Source organism: Numida meleagris, chromosome Z (genome assembly GCF_002078875.1).
Source record: "Numida meleagris isolate 19003 breed g44 Domestic line chromosome Z, NumMel1.0, whole genome shotgun sequence".
In the NCBI taxonomy this organism is placed as follows: Eukaryota; Metazoa; Chordata; class Aves; order Galliformes; family Numididae; genus Numida; species Numida meleagris.
Genome location: NC_034438.1, coordinates 38,180,652 through 38,198,692, shown reverse-complemented (window position 1 = coordinate 38,198,692; position 18,041 = coordinate 38,180,652). Strand labels below are relative to the sequence as shown.

At 38.3% G+C, this 18,041-nt stretch overlaps 1 protein-coding gene across 7 annotated transcripts in view; it reads left to right on the top strand.

Moving 5' to 3' along the window:
• Nucleotides 1-18,041, top strand: part of LOC110389792 (guanine nucleotide-binding protein subunit alpha-14-like) — a 67,632-nt gene that overhangs the window by 17,099 nt on the left and 32,492 nt on the right. For all 7 annotated transcript variants that reach the window (XR_002433379.1, XR_002433378.1, XR_002433381.1 and 4 more), the window contains exon 2: nt 16,972-17,156. Coding sequence is in view for 1 of the 7 variants with exons in the window: in XM_021380732.1 (XP_021236407.1) it covers nt 16,972-17,156 (185 nt within the window). In the remaining 6 variants the exon portion in view is untranslated. The remainder of the gene's footprint in view (nt 1-16,971; nt 17,157-18,041) is intronic.

Genomic DNA, 18,041 nt, shown 5'->3' with positions numbered 1-18,041 from the left:
CCTGATGAGGTCACACCTGGAGTGCTGTGTCAAGTTTTGGGTTCCCCTAACCCCACAGTATGAGAGATGTGGACATACATGGGCATACTAGAAAGAGTCAAATGCAGGGCCAGCAAGATGCTCAAGGGTCTGGAGCACTTCTCCTGTGAGGACAGGCTGAGAGAGCTGAGACTGTTTAGCCTGGGGAAGGAAAGGCTTAGTGTCTATTTTTCAGTGTTGATAAATACCTGAAGGGAGGATGCAGAAAGGATGGAGCTGGGCTCTTTTCACTGGTGTTTAGTAGCAGGACAAAAAACAGTGGGCACAGACCAGAGCACAGAATGCTCTACCTGATCATCTGCATGCACTTCTTTACCATGTAGTTGACAGAACACTGTCAAAGGTTGCCCAGAGAGACTGAAAGTTTTTCCTCCTTGGAGATCTTTAAAATTCATCTGTGCGTGGTCCTGCCTGCTCTGGGTGGCCCTGTTTGATTAGGAGGTGTTAGAATGGATGACATCCAGACATTAGTACTGTTAGCTTTTGTTTAATCATTAAGTAAGTAATAAAGCTAATAAAAAAGTCTGAATGGCAGTAATAGAAAATTTGTAATCTTTGGTTCAAAACTCCACACTTAATTTAGGTGGTGTGCAGAAATGGATGTGGAGGAGCTGTGCTTGATCCTGCTCAGCTTCTTGGGTTCCCCTTCTGCTCAGTCACTGCTCGTTCTCTGTGTAGGATGCTATTATGTCTAACTCCTAATTCCTAGAGCTGTGCAGGATTGATGACATTCAGGTTTTTTTGTCGTCTTTGAGACCCAAAGAGCTTTTTAAAACTCAGTTTTATTATTTCTCTCAACAGAGGTTTTCTACAAGGTGTCCCTGCTTCTGGAGAATGTATTTCAATCAAGTTATAGATTCTCCTTATCTAACTAGTATATTATTTTGGGCTGTGTTTTCATCCAGCTGGTTACAGAGTCGTAGAATCCCTGAGGTCGGATGGGACTGTTGTCAAAATCCCCGGTCAAATCAGAATTACTTAGAGCTCAGGATCATGTCCAGCTGGATTTTGAGTATACTTCAGAGATAAAGACAACCACTCTGGCAGCTTGTTTGCATGTTCAATCACCTTCACAGTAAATTTTTTTCTATGTTTAAACATAATTTTTTATGTTACAATCTATGTCATTTGCTTGTTGGGCACAAAAAGAAAAGTCTTAATTCCACTTTTTTTTTTACTCTCACCATAGGTATTTTTACACATAGATAAGATCTCCCTTAACCTTCTCTTCTCCAGGATGAAAGGTCCCAGCTCTCTCAGCCTTTCCTTATATGAGAAATGCTCCTGTCCATTAATCATCGTCATGGCCATTTGTTGGCTTCTCTCTAGTATCTCTGTGTACTGGGCAGTCTCTACCCAGCACTTCAGATGTGGCCTCGCCAGTGCTGAATAGAGGGATAGAATCAGCTCCCTTGACCCGCTGTTACTCTTCCTAACTGAGTTCAGCATGCTATTCTCTCATGTTCAACTTGATATACACCAGGACACCCAGGGTCTTCTCTGCCAATCTGCTTTCCATCCAGGCAGATCCCAGCATACATACTCTGTCCAAGTGAAGGATTTTTGCATCTCCCATTGTTGAACTGCATCAGATGCCTGACAGCCTGATTCTCCAGCCTATTGAGATACCACTAAATGGCAGCACAACTGTCTTGTGTAGCAGTTTTCCCACAATTTCTTTAGATCGTTAGTAATCATGTTTAATAAGCTGGTCATGTTTAGCAGGCAGATGTTATTTCAGGTGAATTTCAACAGAAATGAGGTCTGTGTCATCCCATTCTATATTAGTGAATGTAACAGTCTGGAGATGCTTTTCTCTTTTCTTGTAGTTCTTCCCTTACTTGCTGTGACCAGTGCCAAACATACTTGTGCCAGTACACGACGATGTACAGTTACTGAAAGATTAAAAATGCCTTCAGGAAGAATTGTAGCAAGGAATCTTACCAACTGTTTAGTTTTAAAATAAAGTAAAAGCCAAAGAAGCTGTATCCTACATAGTACAAACATGTCTTTTCCATTCTAGAAAGTTTTATTTCACTGGTAAAAACACATCCACAGTTGTTATACTCACTCAAGCCAGAATTAGCAACTACCTCTCAAATTCAATGGCCTATGATTTTTAAGCTTTTAAAATTTTAGCTAGGGATGCTGGACCAAAATTTTAAGATAAGAAGTGAAGTGAATCCGTCCGTCTTACTTGGGTGAAAACTCTGAGGGCTCGGCTATCTAGGCTGCAGTTTGTGCCATATACCCAAACATCATGGTGTAGGGAACATCACTATACTGCAGTGTAAAACCAGTGAAGGAGGGAGAGACACACACAAGCTCTACTAAGGAAACTAAAAAAAAATCAAGTCAGCTGAATGCTTGTGTAAATTGTTGTGCTATCAGCACAAAGAATGAGTGATAGCTTTCTGAATACTGGCTCTTCTTCCTTGAACTAGAGGGGAAAGCAACAGAGGCTGAAAATCCCCTTGAGCTAATTATGTGGAAATACCAGCCAGCCTCCAAGTGGTTACCGGCAGGGCAGTGTAGAGTTGACATGATGTTTCTTCGTTATTGATACATGCCTTTCATTTTTAAAAAAAGAAATGTGTTGAAAATTTCTTTCACTAATGGAAAATTTTCCATGAACAGTAAAATGAAGGCTTACAATGGAGACATGAAAAAAAGCCATGCTCTTTGGTGGGTTTTAGTCCAAAAGACGGCAGATTGTTTCTAATTAGATCGCTCTGAGGAACTTTCAGAGGAAATCTTTGTTTTTATGGTTTCAATTTAAATAAAGAACAGAAGTGTTTCTGTTTTGTCATTTACTGTTAAAGTTAGGATATTAGTCAATACCATTTTCAATGTTTGGACTATGTTTTGTTAATCTGATTTCCTGTTCTGCTTTGAAGTCAGAATTCAAAACTTTGCAAGAGCAAAAAAAACAGAAAACATGTCACAGTTGCCCTTTTCATATCAAGCCGCTACTTTGAACATAAAATGTTACTGTATTGCTTTATGTAGTTCTTGTGTCCTGAAACATGAAAGCTGGTCAGCATGTTTAACTTTTGATCGTATGAGTGGCATCATTGTATTTCTTACAGGATATTGTGATATCTTGGATTCTGGTGGAGCATAGAATTTGGAAAACAATAAACAATAAAAATAACAAGATACAGACTCACAAAATTAAAATTTCCTCACAAAGTGGATTTCTTAGTTCAAAATACATTATTCATTTATTCAGAGAGGATAGAATCAGGAGGGGAAGAATCAAAAATGTGTTCAGTTTCAGTTGGATTTCAGCTGATTGAATTCTACCACAGTGTAGGAAAAAATACATATCATTTTACAAAAGTTTTCTAATAAAATGTTCTATCAAAAACTCCAGAGCCTCTTTAAACATCCTATTAGATAACCATCATCACATATGAATAGTAATAATTTACTTAGCATGTCTGGTTATTGCAGATGAAATATGAGTTTAGTTACCTTTCTGCAAACTTTTCTTGTCCTTTTGCAAACTTACAATGTAATGAATTTTCTACTCTTGCTGGTTTTCTGCAGTCAGTGTCTTTTACTGATAGTTACCAAGTTTTTCTATATTTGGTGCCTTTTGACTTCCATTTGTTTGGGCTGATCAAAGATGGACTGCGTGGGCAACATTTTCTGAGCAATTATGCCATCATAGGAGCTGCTAAACAGTGAGTCACCTCCACTGGTGCTGATTTTTATGTGTGCAGTGTGCAGGCCCTTTTTCATCACTAGTGAAAATGCATACCTAATGGTAGTGACTACGTTAAGAAAGTGTTTAGTAGCTGAGAATTTCCTCTATCAAATAGTGTCATTCTGCTCTTTGTATTTGTTGTAGATTCATGGAAGTAAATATGAGGAATTACATTCAAAGCAACCTACACATTTGTACTCATAATTTGTATTTTATTTGAGTACAGAACATATATTTTCAGTAAAATAAACTCAGAAAAATAAAACTGGATATTCTAGCATTGTGTGGAAGACTCAAATGATCATTTCTTTAAGTACTGTAGTTTGAAATAACATCCTCTATACTGAAACCATACTTCAATTATGTTTTCATTAATAATTTAGAAGTCAGCGCAGAGAATACTTTCATAAATTGTCCTAGGATGTTTGAACTTTGGCAGCACACATTTAAGCATTCACTACTTATTTCTGAAAGTGCTTATTCATCTGCTATTTACCCATGTCATTGCTGTTATCTGTATAAAGCATCATCTGAAGCTTAGAAAGTAAAAGGAAATGGAAATGGATTTCCACTATCTTATCTGTATGGCAAAGATAGTGGTAATTTCTTTGAGATTTATAATAAATTACCTGAAAATATTTTTATTCTGCTTATAATTTTTGTGTGCTTGCTGATTTCCAGTGGACAAATGGACAGCCACAGTGATGTTCTTGAGGTCTTCTGTTGCTGAGTACCACACAGGAATGCCTATTTCAAGGTGTTTGATGATTCTGATAAGCATACTTATAGAATCGTAGAATCATAGAATAAGATCTTAGAGTTGGGAGGGACCTTTAAAAGTCGTCTAGTCCAACTCCCCTGCAATGAATAGAGACATGCACAGCTTACTCAGAGTGCTCAGGGCCTGATCCAGCCTCACCTTGAAAGTCTCCAGGGACGGGGCATCAACCACATCTCTGGGCAACCTGTTCTAGTACCTCACCACTCTCACTGTAGACCCAAATAAGTTGTTGCATTCTTTCTACTTTCTACAGCGGCACAAAGACCCCAAACAATTTGGAGATAATTTGAGTTTAGGATGTGAAGTTAGAGTACGGTTTTACTGCTGGTGGTGCACAGATAATAGAATTGGAACTTAAAACAGTAAGTCTGAAATTTAAGTGTAGTGTCGGTATCTTAGAGGTAGCTTAGTTTCAGATTAACATTTCTGATGACAAATCTTTGCTTTATCAGCAATTGGGTAAGGAATCTTAGAAAATTCTTTGGCTTTTATAAATACTTAGGTACTCTCTTTTTGAAATGAGAATGTAAAATCATAGAATTGTTTAGGTTGGAAAAAACTTCTAAAATCATTTCCAACCATTAGACTAGCACTGCCAAGACTACCTCTAAATTATGTCCATAAACACCACATTTACACATCTTTTAAATACATCCAGGGATGGTTAGTCGGCTTCTTCCCAACAAAGCCTTTTCCACAACCCTCTTTGCTGGCTCAGTATTCAGCCAGCTGTCAATCAATATGAACAAGTCATGTCTATCTCAATATTCTATATAACTAATAGAGTCCTATGTTTTCCACATGGGTTCGTGATGGGAAGTGAAATTGCTTTCTTCTCTTTGGAAGAAAAGAGAAAAAGGAACTGTGGCAACAGCAAATTAGGCTCCTTGTGCCCTGCAACAAAAAGTGCTAATATGACATCTGACTAATTAAACATTACATAAGGAAATATTTTTTAAAAGTCCCACCATTTGCTGTTTGTGCTTGAGCAGTATATTATTGGATCATACTGTGTGGGAGACTAGTTGTGAATTGGAGGTAAGTCATGAGTAGTTAGTTCTTGGTAGATTTTATTTGAAAGTGTCTTTGGCAAAGTGTTGTATACAGTCAAGAGTACTTAGGGTACTAAAATGCTTCGATTCTTTAGAAGAATTTAGTCTTCATCTTCCACTGAAAGAAAATTGAAGTGATCCTGGTAGTTATATTTTAGTGGTAAACTTCTTTCAATCAAGTGCTCACTCTGTCAGCATGTATATAAGATGACCTGGCAAAGCTTTTGTATAATTCTGAGTGAGTGTTTACAGAGATTTGGTCTCAAACTGATCTTCCCCATCTGCTTTCCCTTCATGCTTAACTTGTGTTGTGTTTTTGCTTTTGTCCCATACATCACAGGACTTACCCAGATACTACAACACCTACCCTAGTTATTTTTGCCAAGCACACGCACAGAAGGTGCTCTCATATTCAGCTCTGTGGGTAGTTTGTATTTCACTGGTAGTGTGCATTCCAGCACTGATATCCCCTGATTAAATACTTCTAAAAGTCAGAGAGGGTCTAACTGTTGTTCTAGGAGAATAAATGTTCCCACTGTTCCTGAACCCTCATTTTCCTTACGTAGCAAGTGCATTACAGTTTCTGATTTCAGATTTAGTTTCCAAGTTCTTTTCTTCATAGTTGATTTAACGAATGCAGACAATCTGAGCAGTGAACATGATGTATGAATGTCTTGGTTGCATTTCACCTTGTCTTTCGGAAGATCAGTAATGTTGGAAGGACACAGAGAAACACTTTTGACAGATCTATTCTTCTTATGGGTACAAAGTGTTTAGCTGTTGCCTACAGAATATTTCAGATTCTAGTTAGGCCTCTTGATGTTTTTGTTGATTTGTTTTGTGGTAATTTTTATTTTTTTATTATTATTATTACTATTACTATTTTTATTGTTAATTTCTGGAATGGTTTTGCTTTTAAAATTCAGCATGTATTTCTTAGTTGATTTCAGGGACTATGCTAACAATATTTTTTTTCTGCTGATACTGAAAGTGAGGATATGCAGAATTTTAGGGATTTTCTGATTAACTTACAATCAGCTCCAGTGTGATGGTATGTGTATGTGTGAAGAAAAGATTTGCTCTGTCACTGAATGTTTGTAACATAACAGTTATCAAGGTTAATTTGGTATAAAATTCAAATTGAAGAAATTCAAAGGATGACTCCTGTTGGCATTTTCTTGTTTATGGTAAAGGAAGGACTTAACTAGTTTGTTTTGACAGTCACACGTGCACTGGACCACTTCCTTCTGCCAACAACAAACAGGCAATAATCCAGTGAAATAAAAGTACTTATTTGGTGTTCTTGTTGTTTGACACATTTAGTCAGTTTTAAGCAGGCTTTTTCTTGTATTTAATTTTTGTTACTTCTTGTTACAGTACTTCCTTTTACATATTAAACACCATAAATTGTTACTGACATCATCTAGAATATCCTGCAGCAGCAAAAGATTTTCCATTAGGAAGTTGCTTCATTGTTTTATTCTATTTAATGCCAAGGAAAAGAGGAATTTTTAATAAATTAAAAAACAAGACAAGTTTAAATGTAAAGAACTCATTTCTACTTCTGGTTACCTAATGTGAGGTTTGAAATAACCAAGGGTATAGGGAAATTCAGTTCAAGGGAAAGGTTTGTTCATCTTCCAGAAACACAATTTTGTTGTGTCAGATACCTAGTCTGAATTTAGCATAATGAAATGTGAACCCTGGTTTATTTCTGAAACTCTTCTAACACACGGAGGTATTACTACCAGTACTAGTTTTTTCTTTATTGCCAGCTAAGGGCCATGGAGTGTACTGGATCTATGAAAAAAAAACATAGGTTGTGGGCATGCTTAATTTTGTTTTTATTATTTTTTTGCTTTTTCTCTCCTTGCTTGCTTCCCTGAGTAAAGGGAGGAAAGAAAATGGTGTTTGAGAGGAAGATTGGGCAGGACTAGGAAAGTGGTTTGCAATGTAGGACTCCTGTGCAAGTTCTTGTAGACTATGCTCATGTTTTGACAATTAAAAGACATTGACTTCAGTTTGCTGAATTAAAAAGGACAGAATTTTCTGACCTTTCAAGGAAGATTACATTTAGTATGAATGTTTTGGGTAAAAATTACTAGCAAACATCTCTTTCAGGAGTACTAGTCTAAGTCTATTTGGAAGATAATATACATCTTCAAACAAGAAACAAAATGATTTTCATCTTGTAGTGGTTGAAGAGCAGAAGTTAGCAGTCGTTGGAAGAGCATGTGAGAAGAAAGAGTGGTGGAAGAAGACTTGGAAAACTTCAGTATTTACAGTTCAAACCAAGCTACCTCATTGCTATTTTTTCTCTTATTTCTAATTATTCAGTAATTTTTTTAAGTCGTGAAGGAATTTCAGAATAATCAAGACTCTTGAAAAGTGGTGAACATTGCTGTGTTATGCTATACACTTTGCCACTGCCTGCACATTCTTTGCATGTACATATCAGTCCTCCTGTGCAAATCTTTTAACTATTGCAGATTTGTCTTAACTTGCACTTTCATTAATCTATTAAAGAACATCTTAGAAGCTGTTTAGATTCTCTCATTCTCCTGTGAGTTTTCCTTTCTTTAAAAACTGCGGAGAACCTTTAAATTTAAACAGATTAGCATTCTTAATCTCCTTACATTACTACTGTTTTAATCATGGCTGTTATTTCACTTTTTTACTAGCTTTTATGTACTGCAAAGGAAATGATTCTATTGCAGTGTAACTGCCAGCATTACGGGCCATGTAGAGTGTTGTGTTTCTTTTCCCTGTGACTAAAGCCAGCTGTAGACCATACAAAAAAGACTGAGAGAATTTCTGCAATTCTGTTCTGAGGCTAGGCACAGACTGTTTGTTTCTCTGCTCTCACCATAATTTTTATCTCAGAAATTTTTTTTTGGCTGGGTTAATTATTTTATCTTTGTTTTCTCATTTAGAGTGCAGATGGTGAGAATCACAAACATATAGAAAAGAGGAAATAAATGCCCATTTGTTTTCCTAGTCTACACCTCTGCTGAACCACTGTGCACCAGTGCCTGAGGCTTTTCAGCAGAGATCACTTGGTGCCAAAAAATATACATATAAACTTGTTGCTCTGAGCTAGGTGACTGTGCTTTTCTTTCAGTCACCCATTATAGGTAAGGAAACTTCAGGAGTGAGAGCAGACCTCCCAAGAGCAAGCTTTGAAGGTCTGAGTATCTCCTGTCACAGCAGAGTTCTCTTTCTGCCTCAGTGATTAGTCTTAGAGGAATAAGCTGAATGGAATCAAGGCCAATATGCTTCTCAACACCAGCATACTGTATAAATATTTAATGTACTTCAAAATCATTTCACATCAATTCTCTTGTAATGTGTCTTTGTGCATTGGCAATTCCCACAAATTCCTTTCTTACACAAGAGACGTTGTTGCAGTGTCCTTCCTTGTGGAGAGTGTCTGGACTTTGCAAGAAGTGCTCAGAATCCTAAGTGTACAGGAAAGCATCAAAGAAAGCAGCACAAGAATGAATGCCGGGCCTTAACAGATGGTGTCTAAGCATCGGTTATGTGCCAGGAATTTTAGTTTACAATTTTTAACCGCCCACAGGAATATTAGAACCCAGGTACTTTTGTTTGCTCGGTAGCCCCAAAAACGCATTACACTGTAGGGAGCTATATTATGATTTCTTTGAAAATTATAGGAAAGGAAGCTGTCCCGTCATGCTCATTCCATTTAACACTGTTGAAACAGGTTTTTTGGAACTGTATAAAAGTATACCATGATGTTGATTATTAGTGTTTTTTCCCCAGGAATGACCTGGTAAAAATAGAATTCTGCATGGTGCTGCCATACACAGTGCAATGTTAGAATTGATTGAGGAAAGGGATCAACTGTGACATTGATGTAGAAGAAAGTCAGAACAGAGCTGAAAGTTTTCAATTATGTTCTTGTTGTACAAGAAGCTTGACGCATTTTCCACTGGGAGGTTTCAGGTGTTACTCAGCTTTGCATTTGTTGTATATATAACTCTCTTTGTAAAAGTTTCAGAAAGTTTCCAGTGCTTTGCTTAATTTCTCTGTCACTGATTGAGGGTTTTGTATGCTTTTGTCTTTCATTTTGTGTAAATGAGTTATGTACTTTGAGCAGCACCTCTTCATGTAAATCAACATATAAATCTTCAAGTGTAAACAAAACGCTTTGTTTGATTTGTTATAGGAACTATGTAAAATGAACAATCTTATTATGAGAACATTAAACTAGGAAGGTGTGACTAAAGGACGGCTAGAAGAAACTTCATGTCCTGATTCAGTGGGGGCTTCAGCCACACTGGCATCTGCTAGAGGGATGACAGAGCAGGGTATAAGCAATCCAGGAGGTTCTGAGAGAGAATCAGTGACAACTTTCTGACTTGAGTGAATGAACTTTTCCTGTATTTTTTTTACACAAACAGCCCTTTTTAACTTACTTGTAATAGCAGCATTCGTACATCTTGGAGGTATACAGTCACATTTTAAAATCTCCCTTTATCTAGTACTTCTGTAATGGATGGGATTAAAAAGTGATTTTATACCTCCAAAGTATGTAAACACATTGATTTTTATTGTTCCATTGCCTATACTTTCCAGACTACGTGCTTTTTATTAACCTATTACCGCTTTTGTTATTCCTAATGTAAACAGTGTACTCCATTTTCTTAATTCCCACTACCCTAAGTCTTAAAAAACAAGGTGCAATTTGTGAGTATCCATTTGTTTTTCAGCTATCTTAATTAAAATTTTATTCAATCAAAATCTTCTTGTTTATGCAATTCCATCCTTAAATGAAGTTCTGTTTAGCTTAATTTCTCCAAGAATGCATATTGGCATGCCTGCTTCACATTCAAACTCTTTTTGAAAGCCCTGCCATTTTCTCACATGCTCTAAAATGATCCTCTGTCAAGACATGCTTCAGGAGACTTGTTTCATGTTAAGCTAATGACCCCTGAAGATTTTTTTAGATAGCTTATGAGAATGGAGAAACAAAGAGCATTTGTGTTGTTGGATTTGCACAGAGATCCTGTATTCTGTGCTTACAACAAGAGGCACAGTTCAAAAGGAGCTGCTGGAAGGGCGAATACAGAAGGAAGACTGTGCACTCTACCTGCTGTTAGAGTAGGGAGCAAAAAGCTTTTAAATTAATTCGTGTTCTGCATTATGAAAGGTCGAAGCATAAAATAGGATGGTTCTGTTTACTGCTCATGTGCCACTTTGGTAGACCTTTGATGCAGATTAATCCAGATTAGATCAAATAGGGCAACGATAAAAGACTAACTTTCAATTTCTGAAAAAATTAAATCATATACATGTAGGAAAGAACTTAGATTGTAGATGATCACTTCAAACCAGACTTTTGTTGGTTTTGGTGCTCGTAAAAAAGGATCTTTGCTTAGCAGTTGAAATTAGCACATAGTGCTATGATTTTCCTGTTTAAACTTAATTTGCATAGTGCATAGTTACCTATGCCTGATGTTGTATGTAATAGTTTCACAATGTTTTTACTCTAAACTTTCTTTAAAAACATTAGGAGAAGGCACTGCTTTAATGTAACAAGACTGTTTATTCTGACCTGTGTAAAAATTTGGGTGAGCAGTTCAACCTGGATTTATCACGGCATTTTTCCCATCAAAAATAAGAGTTTTGCTGTCAGTGGAAATGGCTCTGTGTTTTGGTGTTGTCGGTGTTGTTTTTTCTTGTTGTTGTTGTTCCTTTTTTCCAGATGAGTTGTATTTGCATTGTATTTACTTTGACTTCCTAAAATTGGCATGCCATGACCACTTTACTGATGGCTGTGGAATGTAACGAAACGTCAGCATTTTACTAAAACAAATTCATTTGAGAATTTGTGTTTCACATTTATTCCAACATATCTCTATGTTCTATCTCTCTCAAGTAAACCAATACAATGCCAAAATTAAAACAATCCCAAGCAATTTTTGAAAGAATGGATATGTTAATCTTCTCATAGACAAAAGTATTGATTGATTGAAAAGAGTAGAACTATGCTTCAGCCTTCTTCTGATGAGCACTGTAGATCTTGCTGCGTCTAGAACAGAGCTGTGCTAACAATGTCATAGAGAAAGATTGCTGAATGTTAACTTGTGTACGGGAAAGCTATAGCTTTGAAGGAATCTCCACAATGGATGATGAAAAATGGGAAATAAGGTCCTAGAGTAAGAACTGATTACAGTGGTAAATGTTTTAGAAAAAATGGCTATGACATACAAGTAATAATTGATAATGTATTCCACTCTCTCAGATTATCTGGGTTTTACTTACTATTACTGTTAATGGCTGAAGCCCTGTAGTCACATGCTATTTCACTGTGGAAACACTATGTTACTGATATATAACGTGATGAAACGGGGACTTGGAATATTTTTCTGTTTTGTTATATCTGAAGATGTAATGTTCACAGAGGATCCTATTCCACTTTGTTCTGATGATGTATTTTCGACACCTAGTGGTACTGCATGTAAATTGCTGTAAGCTTTTTACTGGGTGTGTTATCTTACTGGCAGAAGTGATGCCAATCCTTTGGCTCAGATGGAATGTATTTTATTCTTAAACTTCTGAAAATCTACAGTAAAGGTTTTTAGAAGCTTCAGCTTTGTGCCTAAGGAGATCATGGAGCAGATAGATCCTTCTGGAAGCTATTTTAAGGCACATGCAAGACAGGGAAGTGTTCTGAAACAGCCAGCACAGCTTCACAAGGGGCAAGTTGTACCTGGCCAGTCTGGTGACCTTCTACAATGGAAAGATTGCATCACTTGACCTGTTATCTACCTGACATCCTTATCTCCACATTAGAGAGAGGCATTTGAAGCATGGACTATATGGTGGGTAAGAAATTAGAGAATCACAGGATTGTAGGGGTTGGAAGAGACCTCTGGAGACCATTTAGTTGTTGAGTAACCCTCCTGCTAAAGCAGAAAAGTGTCCAGGTGGGTTTGGAATATCTCCAGAGAAGGAGATTCCACAACCTCTTTGGGCAGCCTGTACCAGTACTCTGTCACCCTCACAGTAAAAAAGTTTTTCCTCATGTTTAGATGGAACTTTGCTGTGTTTATACTTGTTGCTCCTTGTCCTGTTGTTGGACAAAAAGAGCCTGGCCCCATCCTCTTGACAGCCGCTCTTTAGATATGATGAAATCCTCCATCAGGCTTCTCCAGGCTAAACAGTACCAAGTCTGTCAATCTTTCCTCCTGAAAGAGATGCTCCTCCAGGCCCTTCAACATCTTTGCAGCCCTCTGCTGGACTGTCTCCAGGAGTTCCATGTCTTTTTTGAACTGAGGAGTCCAGAACTGGGTGCAGGACTCCAGATGTGGCCTCACCAGGGCAGAGTGGAGAGGGAAGATAACTTCCCCATGTGTAAGACTCTATACTTGCCCTTGTTGAACTACATAAGATTCCTCTCTGCACGGTTTGCAACCTGTCCAGGTCTTACTGAATGGCAGCACAGCATTCTGGTGTGTCAGCCATTCCACCCAGCTTTCTCGCATGAGCAAACTTGCTGATGGTGCATTCCATCTCTTCATCCAAGTCAATGATGAAGATGTTGAACTGGACTGGACACAGCGTCTGGGATTCCCAAGGGGCAGTCTTAACAGTAAAGACTGGAGCAAAGGCGTTCAGTAACTCCACCTTCTCAGTGTTCTCTTACCAGAACGCCCAGCTTCTTCAGCAGGGCATCCACATTTTCTCTAGTCTTACTTCAGCTATTGGCATACTTAAAGAAGCCTTTCTTGTTATCCTTGACCTCCTTCAGCAGATTTAATTCCATTAGGGCCGGTAGCCTTCCTTGTTGCATGCCAGCATGCCCTGACAATGTTCCTATATTGCTCCCAAATGACCAGCCCCTTTTTCTAACATTCTGTACATATTATTCTTCCATTTGAGTATTTTCATGAGCTCCTTGCTCATCCATGCAGTTCTTCTGCCACATTTGCCTGATTTCTTACTCTAAGGGATGCACTGCAGGAACATCCTGGACCACGTGTGTCTGGCAGTGTTGCTTTTCCAGCAAACATCACGGTGGTTGCCCATGAGAACCAGTGGCTGTTATTGTAAGGCTACTTTCAGCTGTCTGTAGAAGGCCTCATCACTTTCCTCCTCCTGATAAGGCAGTCCATAGTAAGCACCCAGAATGGTGCCACTCGCATTAGCCTCCCCCTTAATTCTCACCCAGAAACTCTCTATCCATTTGTCTTTTGTCCCTAGACAGATCTTGTAACATTCTAGTTGTTCTCTCTCAGACAGAGTGCCTTGCCTTGCTGGTCTGTCTTTCCTAAAAAGGAAATAGCCATCCATGATATCATTCTAGTCCTGTGAGCTGTTCGTCCATGTCTCTGTGATCACAATGAGATTATGTCCCTGCAACAACACACAGATCTCTAGTTCCTCCTACTTTTTCTCATGCTGTATGCATTAGTATACAGACACTTCAGAGGGGAAAAGGGAGCAGAGGATGCAGGTTTCCCTCGGAGGATGCAGAAGAATCACCCACATCTGTACACATGCTTGAGGTGGCTGGTCTCCTGGCTCATGTCATGGGAGGCAGCTAAGGAACATTCATCACTGTTCTGGTTGGCCTGATTCATTACCCAGTCAGTTACAATGATGAGTATTGCCATTTTTGACTTTGTTCCACAAGTCCTTCAGTTTAAAGCTCTCCTCACAAGGTTGGGCAGCCTCCTGCCAAAGATTGCCCTGTCTCTTCTAGACAGTTGGATCCCATCCCACCCTAGTAGGTTATAATCTTCATAGAAAGTCCCATTGTTGAAAAAGCCAAAATTCTCATGTTGGCACCAGCTACATAGCCAGGAATTGATATGCATTATTTGTCTATTTCTGTCTTCCCTCTTTCCTCCAACTGGCAAATTGTAAGGAAGATAGCTTGCGCTCCAGTGTTCTTCACTTGTGCTTCCAGAGCTTTACAGTATTCTTTGATTCTGCCCATGTTGAGACTTCCAGTGTCGTTTCATGCCTTCATGGAAGAGCAATAGTGGATAGCAGTCTGTTCTCTTGACAAGCTGTGGCACTCTCTTGGCAATGTCCCTGATCTTGGCTCCCAGGTGGCAGCAAATCTCTTGAGACTCACTGTCAGGCTGCCAGAGGGGAGCCTCAATGCCTTTTAATGGGGAGTCACCCACTAAAAGCATGGGGCATTTATTTTTACAATATCCACTGCAGGCTGTCCTAATGGTTTCTTCTGAGGTTGCAGCCAGAGGGTTGTGGTCAGTGGCTTCATGTTCAGGTGGAGGCTGGTGATGAGTGGTGCCCCACAGGGGTCCATCTTGGGATCAGTGCAGTTTAATATATTTTTCAGTTACCTAGACAGTGTAATCAAATGCACCCTTGGCAAGTTTGCAGATGACACAAAGGGACCTGTGGGCTTATGTGAACTTGATGAGGTTCAGTAAAGCCAAGCACAAGGAGCTGCACCTGTGCAAAGACAATGCCATACATCAGTACAGACTGGGAGAAGAACTCTTTGAGAGCAGCCCTGCAGAGGACTTGGGGACTCTGATGGACAAAAAGCTAGACATGAGGCAGCAGTGTGTACTAGCAGCCCGGAAGGCCAATGGTATTCTGGGCTGCGTCAAAAGAGGGGTTGCTCACAGGGAGAGGGAGGGGATTGACCCCCTCTACTCTGTCTTTGTGAGGGCTCATCTGGAGTACTGCATATCTAGATCTGCTGCTTCCAGCAAAAGTGTGGCTTGGAGATGTGTTAGAGTGGGCCCAGAGAAGGCCCACTTCTGAAGAAAGATGATCAGAGGGCAGAGAAAGCTCAAGGGAGACCTCCTGGTAGCCTTTCAGTACTTAAATGGAGCTTAAAAACAAGATGGAAATTGACTTTGTACATGGTTTGGTAGTGATAGGACAAGGGGAATGGTTTTAAAGTAAAAGAAGGGAGATTTAGGTTAGATGTTAGGAAGAAATTCTCTGCTCAGAGGTTGATGAGTCACAGGTACAGGCTGCCCAGAGAAGGCCAGGGTGGATGGGTCCCTGGGCAACCTATTCAAGTGATGAGCTTCAAGGTCCATACCACTTCATAAACCCAAGTTGTGGCAGTATACTCCTGTTTGAAGTTTTGGTGCTCTCAGTATTTGTATAGGTGTAGAACTGGGAAAGCTTCAACAAGAGTCAAAGGGAAGATCAAACTAGGGAGCATCATCCATATAAGAACTGAAATGAGGTGGCTATGACACTTCAGTCTAGAAAAGGTGCAGCTGAAGGTGAATATGATATGAGATTTATAAAATCAGCAGTGTGTAGAGAAGGTAGATAGGGAGATTTATTAAATACAAGAAGCATATATGAAGGTGGGACGATCCAGGCTCCAAACAAATGATAAAGTTTTAGAGCTCTGAAAGCCCTTGCAAAAATATTTTGAGGATGAAAAATGTTTCCATGACTTTAAAAACCTGCCAAGTACTTGAGAGATACAGTAAGGTTGGTTAGCATATAGGTAACATTACCAAGCTAAGTTCAAAGTTTTAAGATGTAGGGAGGGTTTTGTGGGGGAAATATTGTATATTCTTTCCATGTTTTTACTGTAGGAGTAAAACATGGCCACCACTTACAGACTGTGGAATACAAGGCACTGCCTGAATGACCGTAGACATAAGTCTATACAGACATTTTTCTGTTGTAAGACTAAGAGGAAAGAGCAGAGGAGCAAGGCTTTCACTGGTACTAACGTTAGGAAATATATAGCTACAACGTGTAAATGAAGCAAAAAACTACATGAACGACGTAAGTTCCTCAATGACTGTATAAGAATCATTATTTCATATAGTTGCTGAAAGTAACAAGTGCACCTTATGTAATTTGAACTAGCAAGTTTTCAGTCAGTATTTATATAGTCAGTAGAAACATTAAACTAAGTAAAATGACCTACAGATAAAATTCTTCTACAAGTTCAGAATTATTGCAGACTTTATTATTAAGATGTAAACAGTACATAAACTTAGTACAATCTTTCATTGATGAGGAATTTCATCTATAAACGTTTCTTTCTCTTGTACTCACTTGTCTTGCTTGTTTTGTAATATGGCTTCAACCTATTGGATGCTTAGGTTAAACTCTGTAAAATGTATTATAAAAAGACACTTCCATGTGTCTTTAAGTAAAAAAAACAACCTTCCAAACAAAAGCTACAAATAGTTTGATTAAAACATATGGATCATAGAAAACTGAAAAATGTTACGACAGTTAATGGTGACCATTATGCAGTGGGATAAGATGCACATCCTTGCATGTGTATTTACAAATATTTTCCATTTCTAGAATCTGCAAACCCTACAGTATTGGTTTTTTTCTTTTCCTCTCTCTCCTCTTCTTCCCTCTTCTCTTCCTCCCACCCCACTTCACAGGCACAGGAGAAAGTGGAAAGAGTACTTTCATTAAACAAATGAGAATTATTCATGGTTCAGGTTACACAGAAGAAGACAGGAAAGGCTTCACAAAACTGGTTTACCAAAATATATTTACTGCCATGCAAGCTATGATCAGAGCCATGGACACTCTGAAAATACAGTACACATCTGAAGAAAATGAGGTAAGACAGTACAAAGAAAATTCAAGTTTCAGCGCATGAAATTACAGTCTGTACATGAATGATCTGACTCATAACTAACCACAAATAGAACATTAAATTCCTTATGTCATGCTGTGAGTTTGATGTCCCACAGTCTGACTGTACAGAAATATGGTATGTCTGTAGTGAAAACAGGCAGGGAAAGGTGGGTAAGGGATCGAGAGTGAGTAGGAGGAGAGAATATTGTTGCATGTTGTTAATAAGTAATGAGCACCAGTAATTTTCTTTTGGAATCTAATTTGTGAGTTAGACACTAATACACGCTGGCTTGCCAGTAGCACTCCAGAATGAGAAGCTTTGGTTATATTTTGTAGGGAAGAATCAGATCTAATAATCAGTGGTGTGCTTTGAAACATACTACATTTTGGATTTGATAGTAATCTTTATGAACTTAAATAACTTGAATACGAGAATGTCTTCTCCAAACTTTTTTTTTCAGCTTATGTTATAGAATTTTTTTTTGTTTCAGTGCTTAGTATTGTAGAATTATGCAAAAAATATTTCTGCTTCACTTAAATCAATTGCTTGTTTTATTTTGTCCATTAAATCAGTTGCTTATTTTATTTTATTTTTATTATGAAATAGAGGCAGGTTTTTAAGACAAGATTGGTTTGAGAATGTGGAGATCTTGCTCAATAACATGAAGAATGTGTAAGCAAATTATTAGATGTTATTTCTTTAAATTAAGAGGGATTTCCAGGTAGCTTATTTTTGGTGTTAAGATCGAGAAGACTATCTGGAGAGAATGTCAAGAAGAAAAGTTGTAGAATCTATGGGTTGATATTTCTAATTGAAGTATCACGAAGAAAATGTAAGTAAGCAGCTTTTCATTCAAAAATATGATCA